The sequence below is a fragment of the Bemisia tabaci genome, chromosome 2, assembly GCF_918797505.1.
Source record: "Bemisia tabaci chromosome 2, PGI_BMITA_v3".
Classification (NCBI taxonomy): domain Eukaryota; kingdom Metazoa; phylum Arthropoda; class Insecta; order Hemiptera; family Aleyrodidae; genus Bemisia; species Bemisia tabaci.
The window spans coordinates 24,947,284-24,964,845 of record NC_092794.1 but is presented as its reverse complement, the minus strand read 5'-3'; the positions used below and the strand labels follow the sequence as shown (position 1 = coordinate 24,964,845).

The following is a 17,562-nucleotide window of genomic DNA, read 5'->3' as shown; positions in this document are numbered from 1 at the left end:
TCATCCAGAAACCATTTGCTTTTGACTTTAATACTTACTCCTACAGTAGAGTCTTGATTATGGGCAGGATCAGGACCGGAGCCACCACGAGTATTCAAAAATCGCTTGTGTGCCCATAAAGGCCAGGCAAAATTATTTAAAAAGCTGTATTATAGTGACTCAATTAAAAAAATTGTAAAATGTCAGAGAGAATGTAAATTATTAGTTAAAAATGAATGATTTTACCTCTAGAGAAATTAATTTTATTTATTTTTTTTTTAAATATCATTTCTGGAAGAAATTTGCATCATAGAATTCTAGTATTCTTTGACAAAAGTCACCAAAAACGAACCGCGGATAATCCAAATTGTAGATTTCAAAGCGTGGATAATCAAGGCTCAGCTGTACTTTACCTATTTTTTTACTTTCTTATGGTTTTTTCTTTATGCTCCCCTTGCAGGTAAGAAGGAGGATTTTTTTTTTTAAACATTTCAGCTTTTAAGGTGACTCCAAAAGTTTTAAAGTGGTCCAAGCTGACATGTCCATTTTCTATATTTATTAGATTTGGACCTTATCTGATCCTATCCAAGTGATGATAGATTAGATCTGATCTAATATAAGTGATGAATAAATAGCATCTAACTTGAAATGCATTAAACTCTGACTTGGAGATTGCCTCCCTGTAGTCATAAAATCGGACACACTGGTCCTTAGTTCCAAAATTTGAGCCATAAGTACTTTTTCCCAAACACAGCCTTCTCCTATTTTCACTTTATTTTTTTGTCCAAGTTGGTGAGTAAACTTGGAAGTTTTGGGACAAAAAAAAGGTATCTATCTTTCAGCTCAGGAAATATGAAGTTGGTTGAAAATCCTCACTTAACGGAAGCAATGAATCATGCTTGTTGGATAAAATAACCCTTAAAATTATGAAATCATATAGCACACAGAATATTATCTGTTATCATGGGGATATGGGGGTATAAAAAGAAGAGAAAGTGATAAAGTGTTAAGAGATTGATTTCTTTACTAGGCATAAAAACAACAGTGTTACTATGTATCAATTGTTTGGAATTAAAAAAATATATCTCTCAAAAATAAAATTGCTACTAAAAACAGAAACATCAAAGTATGTACTAAGTATTACAGGGAAAATTTATGAAATACTGAGCAACCAATAGGCCAAATCCACTTGTAGGCCCTGAATCTTTACATGGACGAGAGAGATAGTAAATTTATGAAGGCATGTCAATCGAACACATTCCTGATGATACGAGTGAGAACTGTGGACACAGAATATAAATCAATAAAAAAACCAAAGGCTTAAATTAACCTACTTACAATTCAGTGAAAAATTCATATACATCAATTCATCTAATTGTATACTTGTAACCAATACTTGTATTTTCTTTCAGAGTATGAGAATAAAAATATTTCACCCAGGTTACTGAATTGCAGATGTTTCAGTTGTCCTTGGGCAAAATCTAGGAACATCGTAGAAAAAATGAAAAGTTTTGAATTTCTTCCGATAAACGCTGTAAAATGGGGAAATATTTTACAATTTAATACAAGTTATCTCATAAACAACATCCATTCATTTCTTAATACTTAAAATTGGCACAACAGCTCATAAACAAGAATTGAAGGATCAGAGTTGGACGCACAAAATACAAAATTCAAGATTAAGGGAATATCACAAATTAAAACATAACAAAGAGGAAATTTTGAACATTATGGAGTAACTTTTAGGAATATTTCAAACTCAAGATGACTTTTTTTCAACAACATGTTTCTTGAATTAGGAGGCTTATTTTCCATTCTGCAATCTCATTTTGAAGGTTGAGAGCGGAATAAATTAATTTATATAAGTTGGTAAATAGTTAATCGCACATGGTGCTAAAAGTAGTGCAAAATTCTGATATTTTAGTGCTATCACTAATTTTCCGGCAACTTGGGAAAAGACCTTATGCAAGGCAGCCTTTGACTAAAATTTGCGTCTGTGCATTGACAGTCGCTTGACAGACTTCACACTTAATCGCACAATAAATGTATTTTAATTAGAATCCCTACTTTAGGGAAGCCAGTGAGCAATACAGTATTTTCCAAATAATCTCACTTTAAGTTAGTTTTGTACAAATAAAAATCAATTACAATTTGTTCTAAAAATGTGTTTAATTAGCTCCATTTAACCACGTGGCATTGAATGGAAGGAAAAGCAGAGGTAGATTTCATAAGTGATGACAGTTTCTTTTTTTCCTTTTTGTTGTGTATATTAAGTCTTCCAAGGGTCATCACTTTGGACGTCTCAGGGTAGGAGACTGTTGATGGCCAAGTCCTGCAAAATCGAAGATCTGGACCTGTTTAAAGGTCTGTTAGGTTTGGGCATAATGCTTCTACATGGCACAATTGATGCAGGAGACCAAAGTCAGAAAAATGTTTCAAGTGTAGTTGAAACTCTCCAGGAAAAATGCATAAAAATTCTACCGGATCATATGAGGTACTGGATGCGAAAAGGGCACTTCTTGATTGCGGTGTTTTAGAATCTCTGTTGCTAATTAATCCCTTGGAGAAGAATTGAAGGGGTGATTTTTCCAGAATTCTTTTCACAGAAAACTGTAGAATCATAAGGAATATTTAGTAAAATGTTTAGTGAAATGGATGCATTCACTTTCCTTGCAATGAATAAAATATTAGAGGAGACTCTGAAACACTGCAACCGAGAAGTGCCCTTTTCACATCCAGTGCCTCATATGACCTTGAAAGTTTTAATTACCTACACTTAAAAATTTTTTTTGACACGGGTCTCTGGTAAAAAATACCTGCAACAGTTGCACCGAGGAGACCAGGCCTGAAATAAGGGTCAGGTCCCCTGGTAGGGTTGACGGCACACTAAATCTGCCAGAAGTCATTAAGTTCTGTATCAGGTTCAGTGCATGATTGAAAAGATAAAAATAGGGCTAATCTGAATTCTTTTGTCGCAAGTAATTAACTAGTTGGATGTAATTCTGCTGAACGGAACTAAGCGCCAATTTGAGTTTCTTTGGAGGATTTTAGAATCTCTTATGGCGTGTTCTGTCAAACGGAATATATGGCCATGGCAAAGCATTGTGAGTATAGGACGGAATGAGCTCCGCGGTCCGCAGCACCCGCCATTCCATCCCCCATTCCCTTCTTCTCCTTACGGCGCTTATAGTTCCGTTTAGCAGAAATAGTCAGGCAGGTCAGAGCTAAAAAAAAGATGAATGCTTTTACTATTACATTTTGACTTTTGACAGGACTTGCTTTAATGGTTAATTCCTGCAAACAGGGCATGGATTTGTACAGAGGGATCTTCCAACATAAAATTTGATCAATCCCATTCAGTCAATCGAATGATGAATCCATCCAGCCAAAAAACCATGAACCTCTTTTCTTAGAAAATCTTTCCTCTCAGTAACAAAAAGTGTTTTGTATTTTTCCTCTTTGAGAAAATACAATTGAGATCTTAAATACAATTTTTGGTGGGAAAAATTGAAAGTATCGTGATTAAAAGAGATGATTAAGAAAAGCCTAAGAGAAAAATGAGATGAGCCGTTTTCGAATGAACAGATTTGATCAGTATTTTTTAAATTTTCTTGGGCGGAACAGATGGAAAGAATAGCATTACGGTCATGTAATCAAATGACTGACAGTGTAGACATCATTTCGAGATTCTGCAAGGGATTGTAGTAACTGAAATTATTAAGTCACCGATGATTTCGGTCACTGGCCCTGTTCATTTGTGCTCAATGAAAAGGAACAAAGAGGCAATTTTACTGAAGCATTTCTCGGATTAAACTGACTAAAAACATTGAATTGAATAACTTACAAAATTACGCAAGTTGATGCCAGACCTTGTTTCAAAGTCCATCAAACTCATTTCAATCTGTGACAATTTTTTTTTTTTTTTTTTTTTTTTTTGTCAGTAGGGGTACATTCACAAAAGAGAATTCACAGAAATTGGATGGTTTACTCCAAAATAATGTTAAATTGTGAAAAGGTACTCAAATATATGGGCAAAAGAACGACAAAAAGAAAAAAAAAAACTTAACAGTCTAATCATTGGTATGAAAAAAAATAGTACATTATTTAAAGAAGTTATTAGAATTCTTACGCCTTTTTTCGAAATCTACACATCTTCAAATTGTTCGCTGTCAATTTGAAGGGGACAGTTTTCAGGTACTGACTGCTTGCTTTTCCGAATACTTGGCGGATGGCTGTCCGAAGGACAAAAAGGCATCTGGGAAGGAGGATAATACAAGGGTCCAATGTCATCTCGAATGTGGTACCCTACTGGCGGAGTAGGTCCTCTAGCGTCATATGTAGAAAGAACACTGGCCGGCCGTGAGCCAAGATTTGAAAGATTTGGATCAAACCTTTCATCGAATGAATACTCGTCATCCCAGTTCTCTTCCTCGATATCATGGGGCTCATGCTCTACTTCTATTGGAGGTGTATTTCCATCATACGAGGAGTAGCTGGAGGAGTCACTATAATTATCTGGAATCTCTATGATAGGACATCTGGTATTCTCACGGGCTTCATTCATCACAAATGATGAGCGATATTTTGTTTGAAGTGGAGGATAGATATCACAGGAGAATGGACAACAGTTATTCCAAGCCAAATCAAACCCTATTAGATGATTGGAGACTAAGGATTCTATCACATCTTGCGGGAATGTTTCTATGTTGTTTGAGTAGAAATCAGCATACTCCAGCAGTTCTAATTTGTCGAAGCCTTCAGGTAGGGTATCTAATTTATTATGACTGACAAATAATTTTTTAAGGTTCACTAGATTAGAAAAGTTCCATGGAAGCAATGAGAGTTGATTGTGTGATAAGTTGAGGATTTCTAAATTAATTAACTTTGGAAAACTACTGGGTAACCAATTAAGCTCATTATACGATATATCTAGTTCTTTAAGAGATGACAATAAATAAATATCCTCGGAGAGAGTTGACAGGGAAGAATCTGAAATATGAAGTGAAACAAGACTGGCTAACATGTTTTTATTTGAGAGAAGCGAAGGTGGCAGATCCCACATACAGTTCCTCAGCTTGAACTGACAGTACTCTATGTCTTTCTTGTTCCCAATTTTTAAACACTGTAAGTTATCAAAATAAGAAATTACGTTAAGGTCTTTCGAAGAGGCACGGCATGACGTTAGGTCCAGTTCTTTCAACGATTTCGAGAAAAATGAGAGAGAGTGCCCAAAATGATACAGTACATCCGCATCAATGGGTTCAGAGAAACACTGATTTTGAGATAAAATTAAAACTTCCAACAAGACTCGACTGTCTGTGAACAACCATTTGGGCAAGCGCTGTAATCTAGTGCAGCTTAGATTCAGCCACTTCAGAGAACCTAAACAGTTCAAGGAAACTTCAAAACTACTCAAAGGATTATTGGAGAGATCCAGTTTCCTTAAAAAGCCAAGTTTGGTCACAATATCCGGGGTGATTTCAAAAGAATTTCCAGACAAGTTTAATGTGTGCAGTTTCCTTAATGCAACTAACGTCTCCGGCAGAGCAGACAATTTGTTTCCAGACAAGTCAAGTTCCGAGAGATTAGTTAGCAGTGCCAAACTGGGATCAATGGTTCTTAATTGGCAATTAGATAGATTTAGATGCTTTACGGTAGAAACCTGACCAGAATCTGTAACTGTAGAATCGCTGGACTCAATGACTTTGAGTAAACGAACATTCTCTATGATTGAGGTGACTTGATCTTCATTACCTGAGACTTCTTTGCAAACGCAACTGTCCTGCTCGTTGGCAACGATCAATAGACGGTCTCTGCTGGAGGTCATTACAATTATAGCTATTGATAAAACTCGAGCACCGAAGAATTTCAAAAATCACGATCGCTGAAAAAGAATCATAAAAATTGGCAGTAAATGTGTCGGATTGGCGATTTGTGTTGTGTGACTAATAACCTCAAAATACCATACCTGCATTGCAAACAACACCACGTTGCCAAAATGGCTTTGTTTATGTTGTCAAATGGCAATCTTGAAAGGATCTTATAGGGCTCAAGCCGTCAGATCCTTTTAATTTTATGAATATTTGCCCAAAAAAAAGTAGGCTCGAGTTCCACGAAGGTAATTTTAAGTCAAGTTCATGTAGAGTTAAAATGTAATTGATAAAAGACTAATTTGTTTGTTAACTTGGCAAAGCCCTCCACCAGTTTCTGTTGAACGCCGAAAGCCGCTAATCGATGAGTTGTTTCCATCATCTCCCGATCGGCCGTCGGCCATTCTTCACGGAAAGTTGTGAAACCATCGAGGTATGTGCCATTAGTTTAGTATTTTATCCATTCATCAGACTTTAATCCATTTATTTTTTACCTTGATTATAGTTCAATAAGGCTCTGTAAGTTCAAGTCTTTAATATCTTTCAGTAATTTTCAATTGTTTTGAATTATTACTTATGCTGGTTACTCGCTTTAACGTCACCCAAATGTGGTTTCCAGTGCCCCGCTATCATTTTCATTATGAAAATGCGATCGCCCCTTTAGCGCTCTTGTTGCCACCGTTTGACTTGCTGTAGTTGGTGCTGTGTAATTTTTTAAAGAACTGCCTGAAACAGGAAAGGTCACATCGGCTCTTGATCTTCCCTTCAAATTGTGTTAGCCATAACCTATGAGGGTGCTGCATGTCTGTTTCCAGCACAGCAAAGTACTTCTGGATCAGAACCTGCCGTTTTCCTGGAGTGACCCAACGCTTGTAGAGCTCGAGAGCTCATTTATTCTTCCATGTAGAATGTTTATCAATCTAGTCATTAAAATTCACATCTGAATTAAGTCGAATTCTGGCTCTGTCCGCAAGATCAACTGTCAGAAGTTGCCAGTACCACACTTGCGAATGTTGACCATTGTGAGACCTGTGGATTGTACTGTACTTTCACTTATTTCTTAGTTTGTAAACTGATGTCTGGAAGGAATTTGTTAACACTAAATAAGCTTCAAGTTAATGGTCAGATTATTAATGATTCCCCTGAAAATCAACAATCTGGAATGATCATCATTCTCCTCTGAGATAGAGAAAAATAATCAAGCATTTCCTCCACTCCCAGTACCTTTTACATTTTAATGTAGCCCCATTTAAGATGAGAGTTGGAAACAAGATGTTCTCTTAGTAACAGAGCATGATAAGAGTTCACTTGTTGTGTATTGAGACGGAAGTCCAGTAGTGTTTATGTAATCTCTCATCAATATTGCCATGTGATTCTGTTTTCAACTCTAACCTGTTAGGTAGTGCTGATTCTGAGCTTAGCAGAGATCGATATTTGTTCTCCACGCACTATGAGTGAGCTCTTATGTTTCTCTTCCAGTATGGCTTCATAATTAAATCTGAAGAATGGATTCGATGCTGGGTTTAGAGTACCACCACATCCATGCTTGTACAATGTCGATCAGTCTTTTTTTTTTTTATCTATAAATCTCAATTAACCCATTCAATCCCCAGCAGCTTACCATCCGTATTTGTACTCCAATGACTAATTCATTAAATTCCTAGTTTTCTAACCAGTCTCATCTGTATCTTAATTACAGATGGCAGATGTAGAGAAGGCTGCAAAGGCTAAAAAGGCAGCCAAAAAGCCGAAAGCTGACAAGCCGAAAAAAGCTTCAGATGCACCAAGGAAACCACGTCCAGTGGCTAAAAACAGGCCACCGAAGAAGCCGCTAGTATTGGCGCCGCCACCCAAGGCCCCAAAGAAAGTCAAAGCTGTGAAGCCAAGGCTCCCTGGCTCTGAGTTCAAGAGGCAGCAAAAGGTAATTATCCTAACCTAATATTTCTTTGTAATTACTCTTAACAAGCATGGCTAGGAATGATAGTTTTCTGAAAATACTAGAATTCACCTGACATCTAGAAAAGTAGGAGTTTATGTAGGAATCAAGAGTATCTACAATTATGACGAATTACAGTTAGACAGTAAAAGCACGGTTGTCGATAGGTTGATTCGAAAGTATGGAAAGAGTTCAGATATTTATGGAAAGGTACAAAAAAGATCCCACACCCTCCTCATGAGAATGTGTGCCCTTATCGATTTTCAATTTTTCCATTGATTAAAACTTGGGTCTACGAACGCTGATGAAAAGTCATTATAGCGCCAACTTCCCTGGAGGCACAGTTTCTGCACTTTCAGCGTTTTATGTTTCATTAATGACTTGAATCAATGGAGGCAGTGCTGCATTGTAACAAGGAAAACTCCTGCTGGCGAGTGATAATGAAGAGAGTGGGAGAGAGAAGAAAGGAACTGATCTGGACAGTGAAACCTGGTGAATCAAAAAGGTTTTCAAAATCGGAGGTACGACTACCACTCTGCATTATAGTGGTACCTAAATATGCTGAAGTTTTCCTTTTTTTTTCCCTTGTCTTCAGCCGGTGCTGAAAGATAGAGGGATCTTTTTGACTTTCAATGGCCGCGCTGCCTTCATTTATTCAAGCAATTATTGTAACTTCAATTAGGGACTGAGGGAAAATGGTGCCTCGATGGAAGTTGGCACAATGATGACTTTTGAACAACATCCACAGATGAGCTTAAATCAATACAAAGAAAATAGAAAATTGAACAGAGCACACATTCTCATACGGAGTGTGTGGAGTCCTTTAAGATGAGCCTGCAAAAAGAACCTTGGAAGTGTGCTAGTTTTGTAGATAATTTCTTATATGATGTTCCTGCAAAACTTCGGGCAGATTCTGCGTATTTCCTATCATTTCATCAGACTTTTCAAATTCCACTTTCCAAAGCTGCCTAATCTTGAGCCTGTATCATACGATCAAAATAGAGCTCTCCAAGTGGGGCCTTGTGACCCTTCATTGTCCTCAAAAATTGTCGGCCTGAAAATCTTTGAGAGCACTTTGGGCATGTGACGCCCAAGAAAAGGGGGATTTCAAGAAATGCTGGCACAGAGGAAGTTTCTGTGAAGCATGTGTAAAAGTTTTGAAAAGGAAGTGAAAAAGAAAGGAGTTTAGATGGTGATGCTTCAGGAGGCACCTTAGGATCGAAGTTTTAAGTTATCTAGGAAGGAGACAATTCAACAATTATTGCAGCTACCATGTTTGAAATTAACAGCAAAAGTTTTGGTACGCTCACTTACAGCAGTGCAGAAACTTTCTGCCTGAACTGGTACTTTTAATTTAGTGGTCATTGAGAGAAGTGTTGTAAGTAAGAAAGCTCATTTGTGTAAGCATTCAGAATCCTTCAAACAACCATTGAATTACGGATAGTTTTAAAGGAAGGCTATCGAAAGGAGTCATCACTTTCCCAATTAAGAAATTCAGGAAAATTAGGGATTATCCAAATGAAAAAGCCCAGGACTATCTGCATCCTTGATTATTCATCCTATCTCTTTCCCTATTGATATTTACTAATTGAATGGCAGCTTGACATTATTTTACTTAAGTACCCTTCCTATAGATTTGTTGAAACATGGATAGAATTGAAATCATATTGTGGACATGGAGGTACCTCCTTCGTCTCATTCTTACTATATTTTTATTACAAGCAACTGCTTTTCCAGTCGCACATCAATTTTAATTTTATGAAAGCATGCCTTTTCATAAGAAGGCAAATTTTGAGTGGAAACCAATTCAAATGCTGTAAGCAACTTTTCATTCTGATAATCAATGTTAGACAGTAGACTGGTTTTTTCCTGTATCCTATCAAATTTTTGCCACAACTAAGATTTGTTTATTATCTTATGCTTTAGCTGAAGGCTCAGAAGGAGAAAGAGAAGAAGCGTCTAGATGCCAGACTCAAGAAGGTCAAGTCAAAGAAGGCGACTGGTTTAAAGAAAACCATCTTCCAGCTTAAAAGCAAAAATGCCTTGCCGAAAGGTAAGAAGAGGCGTCATCAAGAAAAAGCCAAGTACAGAGCAGCCGTTGAGCTCGCTGTTGGAAAGACCTTGAACCCCCGACTAACGGAAATCCTCAAGACTTCTCTGTTCAAAATTCAAGACAAGAAGTTCGAAAAGGAAATAACTAAGGACCGTGAAAGATCTGTAAGTTCAGTTACTCTCTTATTTAATTTCCGCAAGCATGTGTTCACTTATATGACGGCTAGTTTCAAATAAAGGAGAATGTATTTTCTTTCAGAATCATTCCAAACAGTACTGCTCCTTTTCTTCTGCTTCGTCTACATTTTACTCTATTTTTACATCATGTTTTTGGTTGAATCATGAAGGACATTGCTCTTAACACTGAGAAATTCGTGGCTGGCTAAATTTCGAGATTTTTCAATGTAATGCTCCTTATGATCTCCTGATCTTGACAGGCTTTTAATAACAAACTTTCCATGTGCCAGACTTAAAAAGATCAGGCCTATCAAGCGCATTTTGTGGCAAGTCATCATGTGTTATCATAAAGAGAAGTTGCACTGTTGCTGAGACGTAGATGCGGAATCTTTTGTTCTGAACCAAGTTGATACCCTGTCTTATCTTTCTGGTTGGTGCGGGACTGGGATAAAGGATCTTGCCTTCATCATCTACATTTTCTGTTTTGATGATGCGTTTCTAACTGCTGAAAAATGCATTTTTCAAACCAGATCCCTTTTTTTCTGAAAGTTATGTTTTGAAAGTTGGTCTTACTCAGGAGATCGAAAGGAACATCACCTAAAATAATCTTTTAATCTTCAATTGAGCCGGCGCCGAATCCATTTGTATTGCATGCGATGGCCTTTGGAATGGTTTCCAACCTGTATGTTTTTTATTTTCCCTCTCTTTCCTAACTCAAGGTAGCTTTAAACTGTCTAATTCCAACCATCCTACTCCTAACCTCCAAGTAGCTGTCAAATAGATGAACAGAAATTTCTCAGTGAGCTGAGCTCATGATATTTCTGACTTCAAATGGAACAGAAAACTATTAAAACTTAGATGTGAAGAAAGAGAATGGAGAATTTGCAAGGGTCTGAAATTTGATGAATTTCCTGTTTAAGTGGAATCTTCTGAGTGAACTGAACACGAAGATACCCTTGATTCATAAATTGAGCAATTATTAGAGGAGATATGACAAAATAACCGATTCTGGTTATAATTTGATCATTATCCGTCCATATACATGTGTTTAAATGGGAAATGCCGCCAGATGACGTCACAAGGCGGCACATTTTCTCACTTTTAAATCAATTTTTCTCCAATTTCCCATGTCAGAAAAAAATTATGAAAAATACTGCGAACTCAGCTCATTAGGCACTTTCAGATGAAGCAATAAAAAAATTGCGTGCAAATTCTCCATTTACTTACGCCTAGTCTTCGGTATTGAGGGGAGACCCTCCTGTATGCAGTCCTCGGAAATCTCAAGTTGGCCAGATGGTGGATCAGTTCTATACTTCCTGTTTGTAAGAATGGCTGACGAATCCTTTGACCCTGAATTGAGGATTACTGTCTTCAGAAACTATGTTGAATAAAGGGTGGTCAAATTTTTAAGAAAATTTGGGACGATAACAAGAAACAAAAATATTTACTTCACTCAAAACTAACTTGGCTCAGGCAGCTTTTCATTGAGTGATGAGTGAAGCTTATCTATCTAATGATCATTTATCTGATACAAGCTCGCTCCGAGATCCTGTTGAGGCTGATGGTTATAATTTGATCATTATCCGTCCGTATCCAGCATTATTTTCTTCTCCTTCTTCTTTATCTTAATGGATTTTCCATTACTTATAGTTTTTATTCTTTGCAAAGGGTATTCATTAGTACCCTTGTTTTACTGCATGGATAGATTCAACTGGAATCTGCACTAAACTGCAATTCACATTGCTTAATTTACTATCATGTCTTATATTTTTTTCTATTTATTTATTTATTTATTTATTGAACCAAAGTATCTAAATCATTTAAACTTGCTGTGAGTTTACCCTAGAATTTGAAGAATATACTTACAGACAAAATTTCAGGCTTACTGTTGCCTAATTTTCTACCTAAAAAAACGTCAAGGAAAAAGCAATTGTTGATTCCAGTCTAGTTTGTCCACGGCTCGACTTTGGAATTTTTGTTTTAGTCTGGTGAATGAGGCAAGAATAAGAGGGAACGAAGCTATATGATCAGTAGGCTATCTTGTTTGTCTGACTAATATCCGTGACAAGCTCCTTATCTAGCCAACTAATCGCTCAGTGAAAGGCACCTTCTTGGTAGCTGCTGAGTAGACCATTTTGCTTGACTAGGATCTTGCGTCGCGGATCTTAGTGGACGGAAGAAGATAGCCCACTAATCTTAGTCGTATCTACAGGCCTAACACCAAATTATGATGATTGGCCCGCAGTCTGAAAGAATGTCCTTAAATCAGAGGAAAGAAACCCCTCACAAGTGACGGTAAATTGAAGAAAATACTGGATTATTTAAAAGGCATCTCTACATTTTCAATGATAGGCTGAGGCTTTCCAAAATTTCTTTATTTTGTAGTTATTTTCTTGTTCATTTATTTTGCAATTAATTTTCATCTGTTTTTCTCAGTTGGAAAAGAGGAGTCCTCAATACAAATTGTACAAGTCCAAGAAAGGCAAAGTCCATAAGGTCTGGCTTCAAAAAACAAAGAAGGTCTTCAACATCTACAACAGGTTAGTGTAGTGGCTTCATCCTTGATTTAACTAAAATTCCCACCCTTGTGTTCCGATCCCTCTAATATCTCTGAGGATTGAACCCTGACTGAAAACTTTCAAGCCTCAGGCTATTCCATTTTACCCAGCAATATCTGTGAATGAATGTACGGGAAGAACAAGTCCATCAATCACAGGAAGGTGCAAGAAAGAAGACCAGATGAGGAAGAACATGAAATATTTTATGAAGTCAAAACACTCTTCGGTGCCCTTGCATATCTGCAAGAAGAGCGGACGAACTGGCCTTTTGGTTTGTTAGGAATCTTACCTGACTACCTGTTACCCTGAGGAAAATTGCCAGCTCTTGTGGTCCGGAAGGAATTGGAATAAGGGTCTAAACTGATTCGATTTTTTCCCATTCGAATCTCTCAGTGAAATCAAGACCACTTTTCTAATATTCACTAAATTCTCAAGGAATGAAACACCGTAAAATTGTGGTAATTTTTCATCTCGACCTATGAGAGATTTGAGAAATTTGAACGTGCAAGAGCTCCAGTAGCACGAACTAAGTTAAGGTCTTAAGTATATTTTTTAAATTGTAAACAATTTTCTTCAAACATTCTCAACAAGTCTTTTTTTTTGTTTCCTTTGTAGCGGGCGTGAGGTGAAGCGCGCCAAAACTAGGAACTATCACCTGAAAAGGTTCCGTCCCAGCTTGAAGCGAGGCTCTGTTCTGATCCTTCTCAGTGGTCTCCACAAAGGTGAGGATTCGTTTTTTTTTTTTAATATCCACTTCTTTTTGCCATAAAAGTAGAAACAATCAGCTAGAAAACTCGGTTTTTTGGTCGAAATAATTCGATTTGGCATGTTTTATAGGATCTTGGAAAGCTATCCCTTCCTTCTGCTGATTCCTGCTTTTCCAGTCAGAAAGACGGTTCTTGAGGGTAGAGTACGATAAAAACGGGGAACACAATGCATAATTTAGAAATTATAACTTGTATGAGTATGGTAGCTCAACAACAATCCATTATAGCTCAATGATAGGAATATAGGAAAACTTAACTTCTTACTCATCCTCTACCCAATTACCTGGATATTTTATTGGAATTTGACTTTAGCTCCTTTGCCCTGAAAGAGCTCAAATTTTTGTCTGTCCTCATAACCCTTGTTCTGTTTCTCTATTATTTATACAATGTATTCTGATCATACTTTTTTTGTCCGCAGCTAAGCGAGTGATCCTCCTGAAGACCTTGTCCAATGGTCTCCTTCTTGTAACTGGCCCTCACAAGTTGAACAAGTGTCCAATTAGGCGTGTGCATCAAAACTATGTCATCGGAACGAGCACCCGTTTGGACATCAGTAAAGTTAGGATCCCCAAGCACATTAACAACGAATATTTCCGTCGCATCAATATGCTGAAAAAGAAAACTAAGAAGGAGACTAAGAAGACAGAAGGAGAATTATTCGTTAGTGAAGAACAGGTATGTCCTCTGCATTCTTCTTCTTCTATTCCTTTGAAAAAGGCTCTAATTAGAGTTTCACCCTTCAAATGTAAAAAAAGAAATACGCCACAAAAATTTGCTTGTAATGAGTTTAACTCCTAAAATGCTCCGTTCTGTCATTTAATAGGGTGTCTAGCATCAGGATTGTCCCGATTTTCATCAGGATTTGAGGTCAATCAAGATTCAATGCTGATTTCATCGGATTTGAGAAAATGTGTGAAATCAGATTGAGAAAAGTCGGCCGTCTGATCAGATTTTTTTATCGAGCTATTTTTGTGAAATTACATTCGCCAATTTTTCTCCGCAAAAAATCAGGATTTGGAAAACTTATGAATTCAGGATTTAGCAGTCCAAAATCAGGAAAAATCAAGATTTCATCAGGATTTTCCTGTATGAGCAAAAACTAGACACCCTGTTTAATTATTTTTTTCAGTAACCATTGATCTTATAATTTTCTTTAAAGAATAGGAAAAAGACAGTGTGGTTTTTTATGTACCCAAAAAAGATGGATGACGTCTTTATCCTCAAACCTGTTAATTAGTGGCCCGAAAAACTTTACATAGTGAAATAAATGGGTCAGTTGCGTTGGTCTCCTAATTGTGTTTTGACTCTTGATTCTTGTAGTTCAGCTAAGAATAATAAGATCTGTCCTAACAACAATTCACTGCGTTCAGTAATAACAGGGATATCGCGCTTTCAAGTATTCTGTTTATGAGGTCATCCACCGCGGTAGTGACAGCCTTGGTTTCTTCCATCTTGCTTTCATCTGAGTTTTACGTTGGGTAACCAGTGCAAATGCGTGTCTATATGAATAATGAAAGCAAGGTGGGAGAAACCAAGGGTTTCGCTATCGCAGTGGATGAAATCATAAACAGTATTTTTCAAAGCGTGAAATCTTGGTTACTATTGAATGCAGAGAGTTGCTGTTTGGACTGGTCTTATTGTTTTTAGCTGAACCACAAGAATCAATTTCTGTCTGCCATCAAAAAAAGTTATTTGTAATAGGAAATTTGCCATAACGCAAATTGAGATGTAAGGTTTCATATCTCATACGATTACCATGCTTTGTTGATCTATGATCTCAGCTCCAAGGGAGCTTCAAAGACAAATTTTGAGCTTTTTTGTGTTCTATTCCCCAGAAATACAAGCCATCGGAGCAGAGGAAAAAGGATCAAGAATATATTGACAACCAAATCTTAGAAGTAATCAAGAAACACAAGGACAAGAAATTCATCTACGGTTACCTCTCAAGCATGTTCCGACTACAGAACAGACAATTCCCCCACAGGATGAATTTTTAGACTTGTGATCACCCTTGTTTTTTATAAAATATATTGATTTCTTTTTAATCCGTTGCTCTTTTGCTTCATACTTCCTTCCTCTCAGTCAAAACGGCTTTTTTACCCGAACCACAGAGGATCACTACGGAACGGGCCAAAAAACCTTTTTTATCCTCGTTCACAGGGGCAGTCCAGGCCCTTCCTTGCATTCCAGTGGAATGCTTGGATCGGTCTTCTGAGGTGGGTTCAGATTGCGGTTTTGCCGAATCCCAACCTGTGAAGCTAGAATTGTGCAAAGAAACGTAAACAAATGTTTAACCACTATGATAACCACCTTTCCAATTTTGTTCCCTGTGGAACATTGTGGAACTGGTCCAAACCATAGAGGATCCCAGCCCATTGCATTCATGAATTTGAGAAAAGCCCTAAAATTTACTGCAGGGTGTGGCAGGTATCCACAGCCCTTATTATCTTTACTTACATTAATGATGACCACCAATTAACCGGAGAGAATCTAAGATAAACTCATGAAAAAAGAAACGAATACAGTAGAAGCTTGATTGTCGGACGCTCCATCACCCAATCCCTGCACTATTTGACAATATTTATCTCTAATTCTTTAACCATCTTCCAATTTTTTCCGGAAATAGTAAAATCAGTGAGGGAAATAATGCCTTTTTTTCACCCAACATCATGCATATGTTACTTCAAACTTTCGCACCTTTTTATCTGATGCATGTACGCATATATTTGGTGCCTAATATTTTCGAAAAAGGGGGCAGCATGTAACTTTGAATCACCTGACATTTTTGTTGTCAAACAATCCGTTAATGACTTATAGTCAGATAATCAAGGTTCTACTATGTATTCTCAGAAATGAAAGTTAAGACAGATCTTTAAGAGAGGTGTAACGTACTTAGTAACTCAAGATTTTCCCTTTCAAAAGACCTGCAATTTTTCTCTTGAATTAAAACATTTTCAATGCATCCCAGCAGGCTGATTATTGAAATTGATAAACAAAGCTATAGACAAAGAAGACATAGGGAGTATGGAGCAATTTTATCGGTCAATATGATTGGTTCATATAGACTAAGGGAGAAAATGATGGACTAACTATCGAGTCTCTTGTGAGTTGCCGTTAGTTAGTCTATTAACTTACCTCCTTTGTCCATTGCAACCTCTCACTTCCACCAATAGGATCCGTCCATATCCCTTTTGTCTTCTTTGTCTTTATCTTTGTCTATAAATTTGAACAATCAGCCTGCAGGATGTAACACTCATTTTGTGTGAATCGGAAACTGCCACTGTTGGAGATGGCAGTCCAATAAAGATTCATATTTGTCAAATTAGTCTGGTGAACTGTTAGAAAAAGTTTCAGACAGAAAGTTCTATCATTATTCTATTAAATCTCGTCAGTTGGGCAACTTGAAACTTCCATAAGAGCCAGGGAATCTGAAATTAAAATATCTTAAGGGTGATGAGCATGCGGTGTTCCGGTACCCGATCTGGACCATTAACTTAGGAAATCAACCCACTATTTGCTCTTTTTCCAGATAATTGTTGTGGTCGTTAGCAGACTACCAGTGAGCATTTTTGATCTTGGTCAAAGTTCTCCATATCTTTATGAAAACAGCATACCCTCTTATAGTAAATTAAGTAATAGCACTACATCTCACAAGAAATTGTCCTGTTCATCGACTCTTCCCAGCCATGATAATGTTTTTTAGTATGAGGGTTTAAAATATCAGGTGTAATAAGTGTTGAATTAAGGACCAAAAAATAAATTCTGTTCAAAGTGAAGCGTTCCATGTGGCAAATGCTAAGCGTAACAGCCCTGGTTTCCTCTTAGGGCTCCATTCCAAAATACTGGCTTGAATACAAAGGAACTAATAGATCATAGGATCAACACACAGTGGAATGAGCCAGCAGCAGAGGTTGAACAAGAAATTTTCGTATAAGACTGCTTTTGTTGTTATTTTTGTCACTTAGATTTTAAGGAGAGTTCTGACAGAAAATTTTGTGCGAATACCCATGAATCCACTCTTAAACTCCAGCATTTTGTGAAAATGAAGATGTATGCTTTCACAGTTACCACATCATGTAGCAGAAAGAAGCTCTTTTCCCAAGTTCTCGTTCCATTAAACTTACGACATCTCACAATATTCTAAATTTTATTCATTTTTACTTGTTAATTTGAGATGTAATTGGACTGCACTTTACAATTTGGACCTATAAATTCTAGCCCGG

General features: G+C 37.1%; 2 protein-coding genes across 4 annotated transcripts; one reads left to right on the top strand and one right to left on the bottom strand.

The window, feature by feature from the left end:
• Window positions 1-978: 978 nt before the first annotated feature.
• On the bottom strand, window positions 979-5,951 carry LOC109029990 (uncharacterized). Its single transcript, XM_019040729.2, has one exon. It carries the CDS (start codon window positions 5,804-5,806, stop codon window positions 4,124-4,126), a length of 1,683 nt encoding a protein of 560 aa, XP_018896274.2. The 5' UTR covers window positions 5,807-5,951; the 3' UTR covers window positions 979-4,123.
• A 247-nt stretch (window positions 5,952-6,198) lies between these two features.
• Window positions 6,199-15,384, top strand: RpL6 (ribosomal protein L6). Of its 3 annotated transcripts, none has more exons than XM_019040752.2 (7): window positions 6,199-6,282; window positions 7,549-7,770; window positions 9,712-10,002; window positions 12,451-12,554; window positions 13,188-13,294; window positions 13,758-14,014; window positions 15,175-15,384. In XM_019040752.2, exons 1-7 carry the CDS (start codon window positions 6,214-6,216, stop codon window positions 15,334-15,336), a joined length of 1,212 nt encoding a protein of 403 aa, XP_018896297.2. In that variant the 5' UTR covers window positions 6,199-6,213; the 3' UTR covers window positions 15,337-15,384. The 3 variants fall into 3 exon arrangements, with proteins under 3 accessions (XP_018896297.2, XP_018896303.1, XP_072153098.1); XM_019040758.2 differs by having other exon boundaries at window positions 6,241-6,368; XM_072296997.1 differs by lacking the exon at window positions 6,199-6,282 and adding an exon at window positions 6,845-6,871.
• Window positions 15,385-17,562: the final 2,178 nt, after the last annotated feature.

What these genes read in the sequence shown, in the direction of transcription:
- LOC109029990 (XM_019040729.2), bottom strand. Translation starts at nt 5,806, where the DNA reads ATGACCTCCAGCAGAGACCGTCTATTGATCGTTGCCAACGAGCAGGAC.
- RpL6 (XM_019040752.2), top strand. Translation starts at nt 6,214, where the DNA reads ATGAGTTGTTTCCATCATCTCCCGATCGGCCGTCGGCCATTCTTCACG. An exon ending in GTCTTCAACATCTACAACAG is followed by an intron (nt 12,555 to 13,187) that starts GTTAGTGTAGTG and finishes TTTCCTTTGTAG; the next exon opens with CGGGCGTGAGGTGAAGCGCG. An exon ending in TCTCAGTGGTCTCCACAAAG is followed by an intron (nt 13,295 to 13,757) that starts GTGAGGATTCGT and finishes TTTTGTCCGCAG; the next exon opens with CTAAGCGAGTGATCCTCCTG.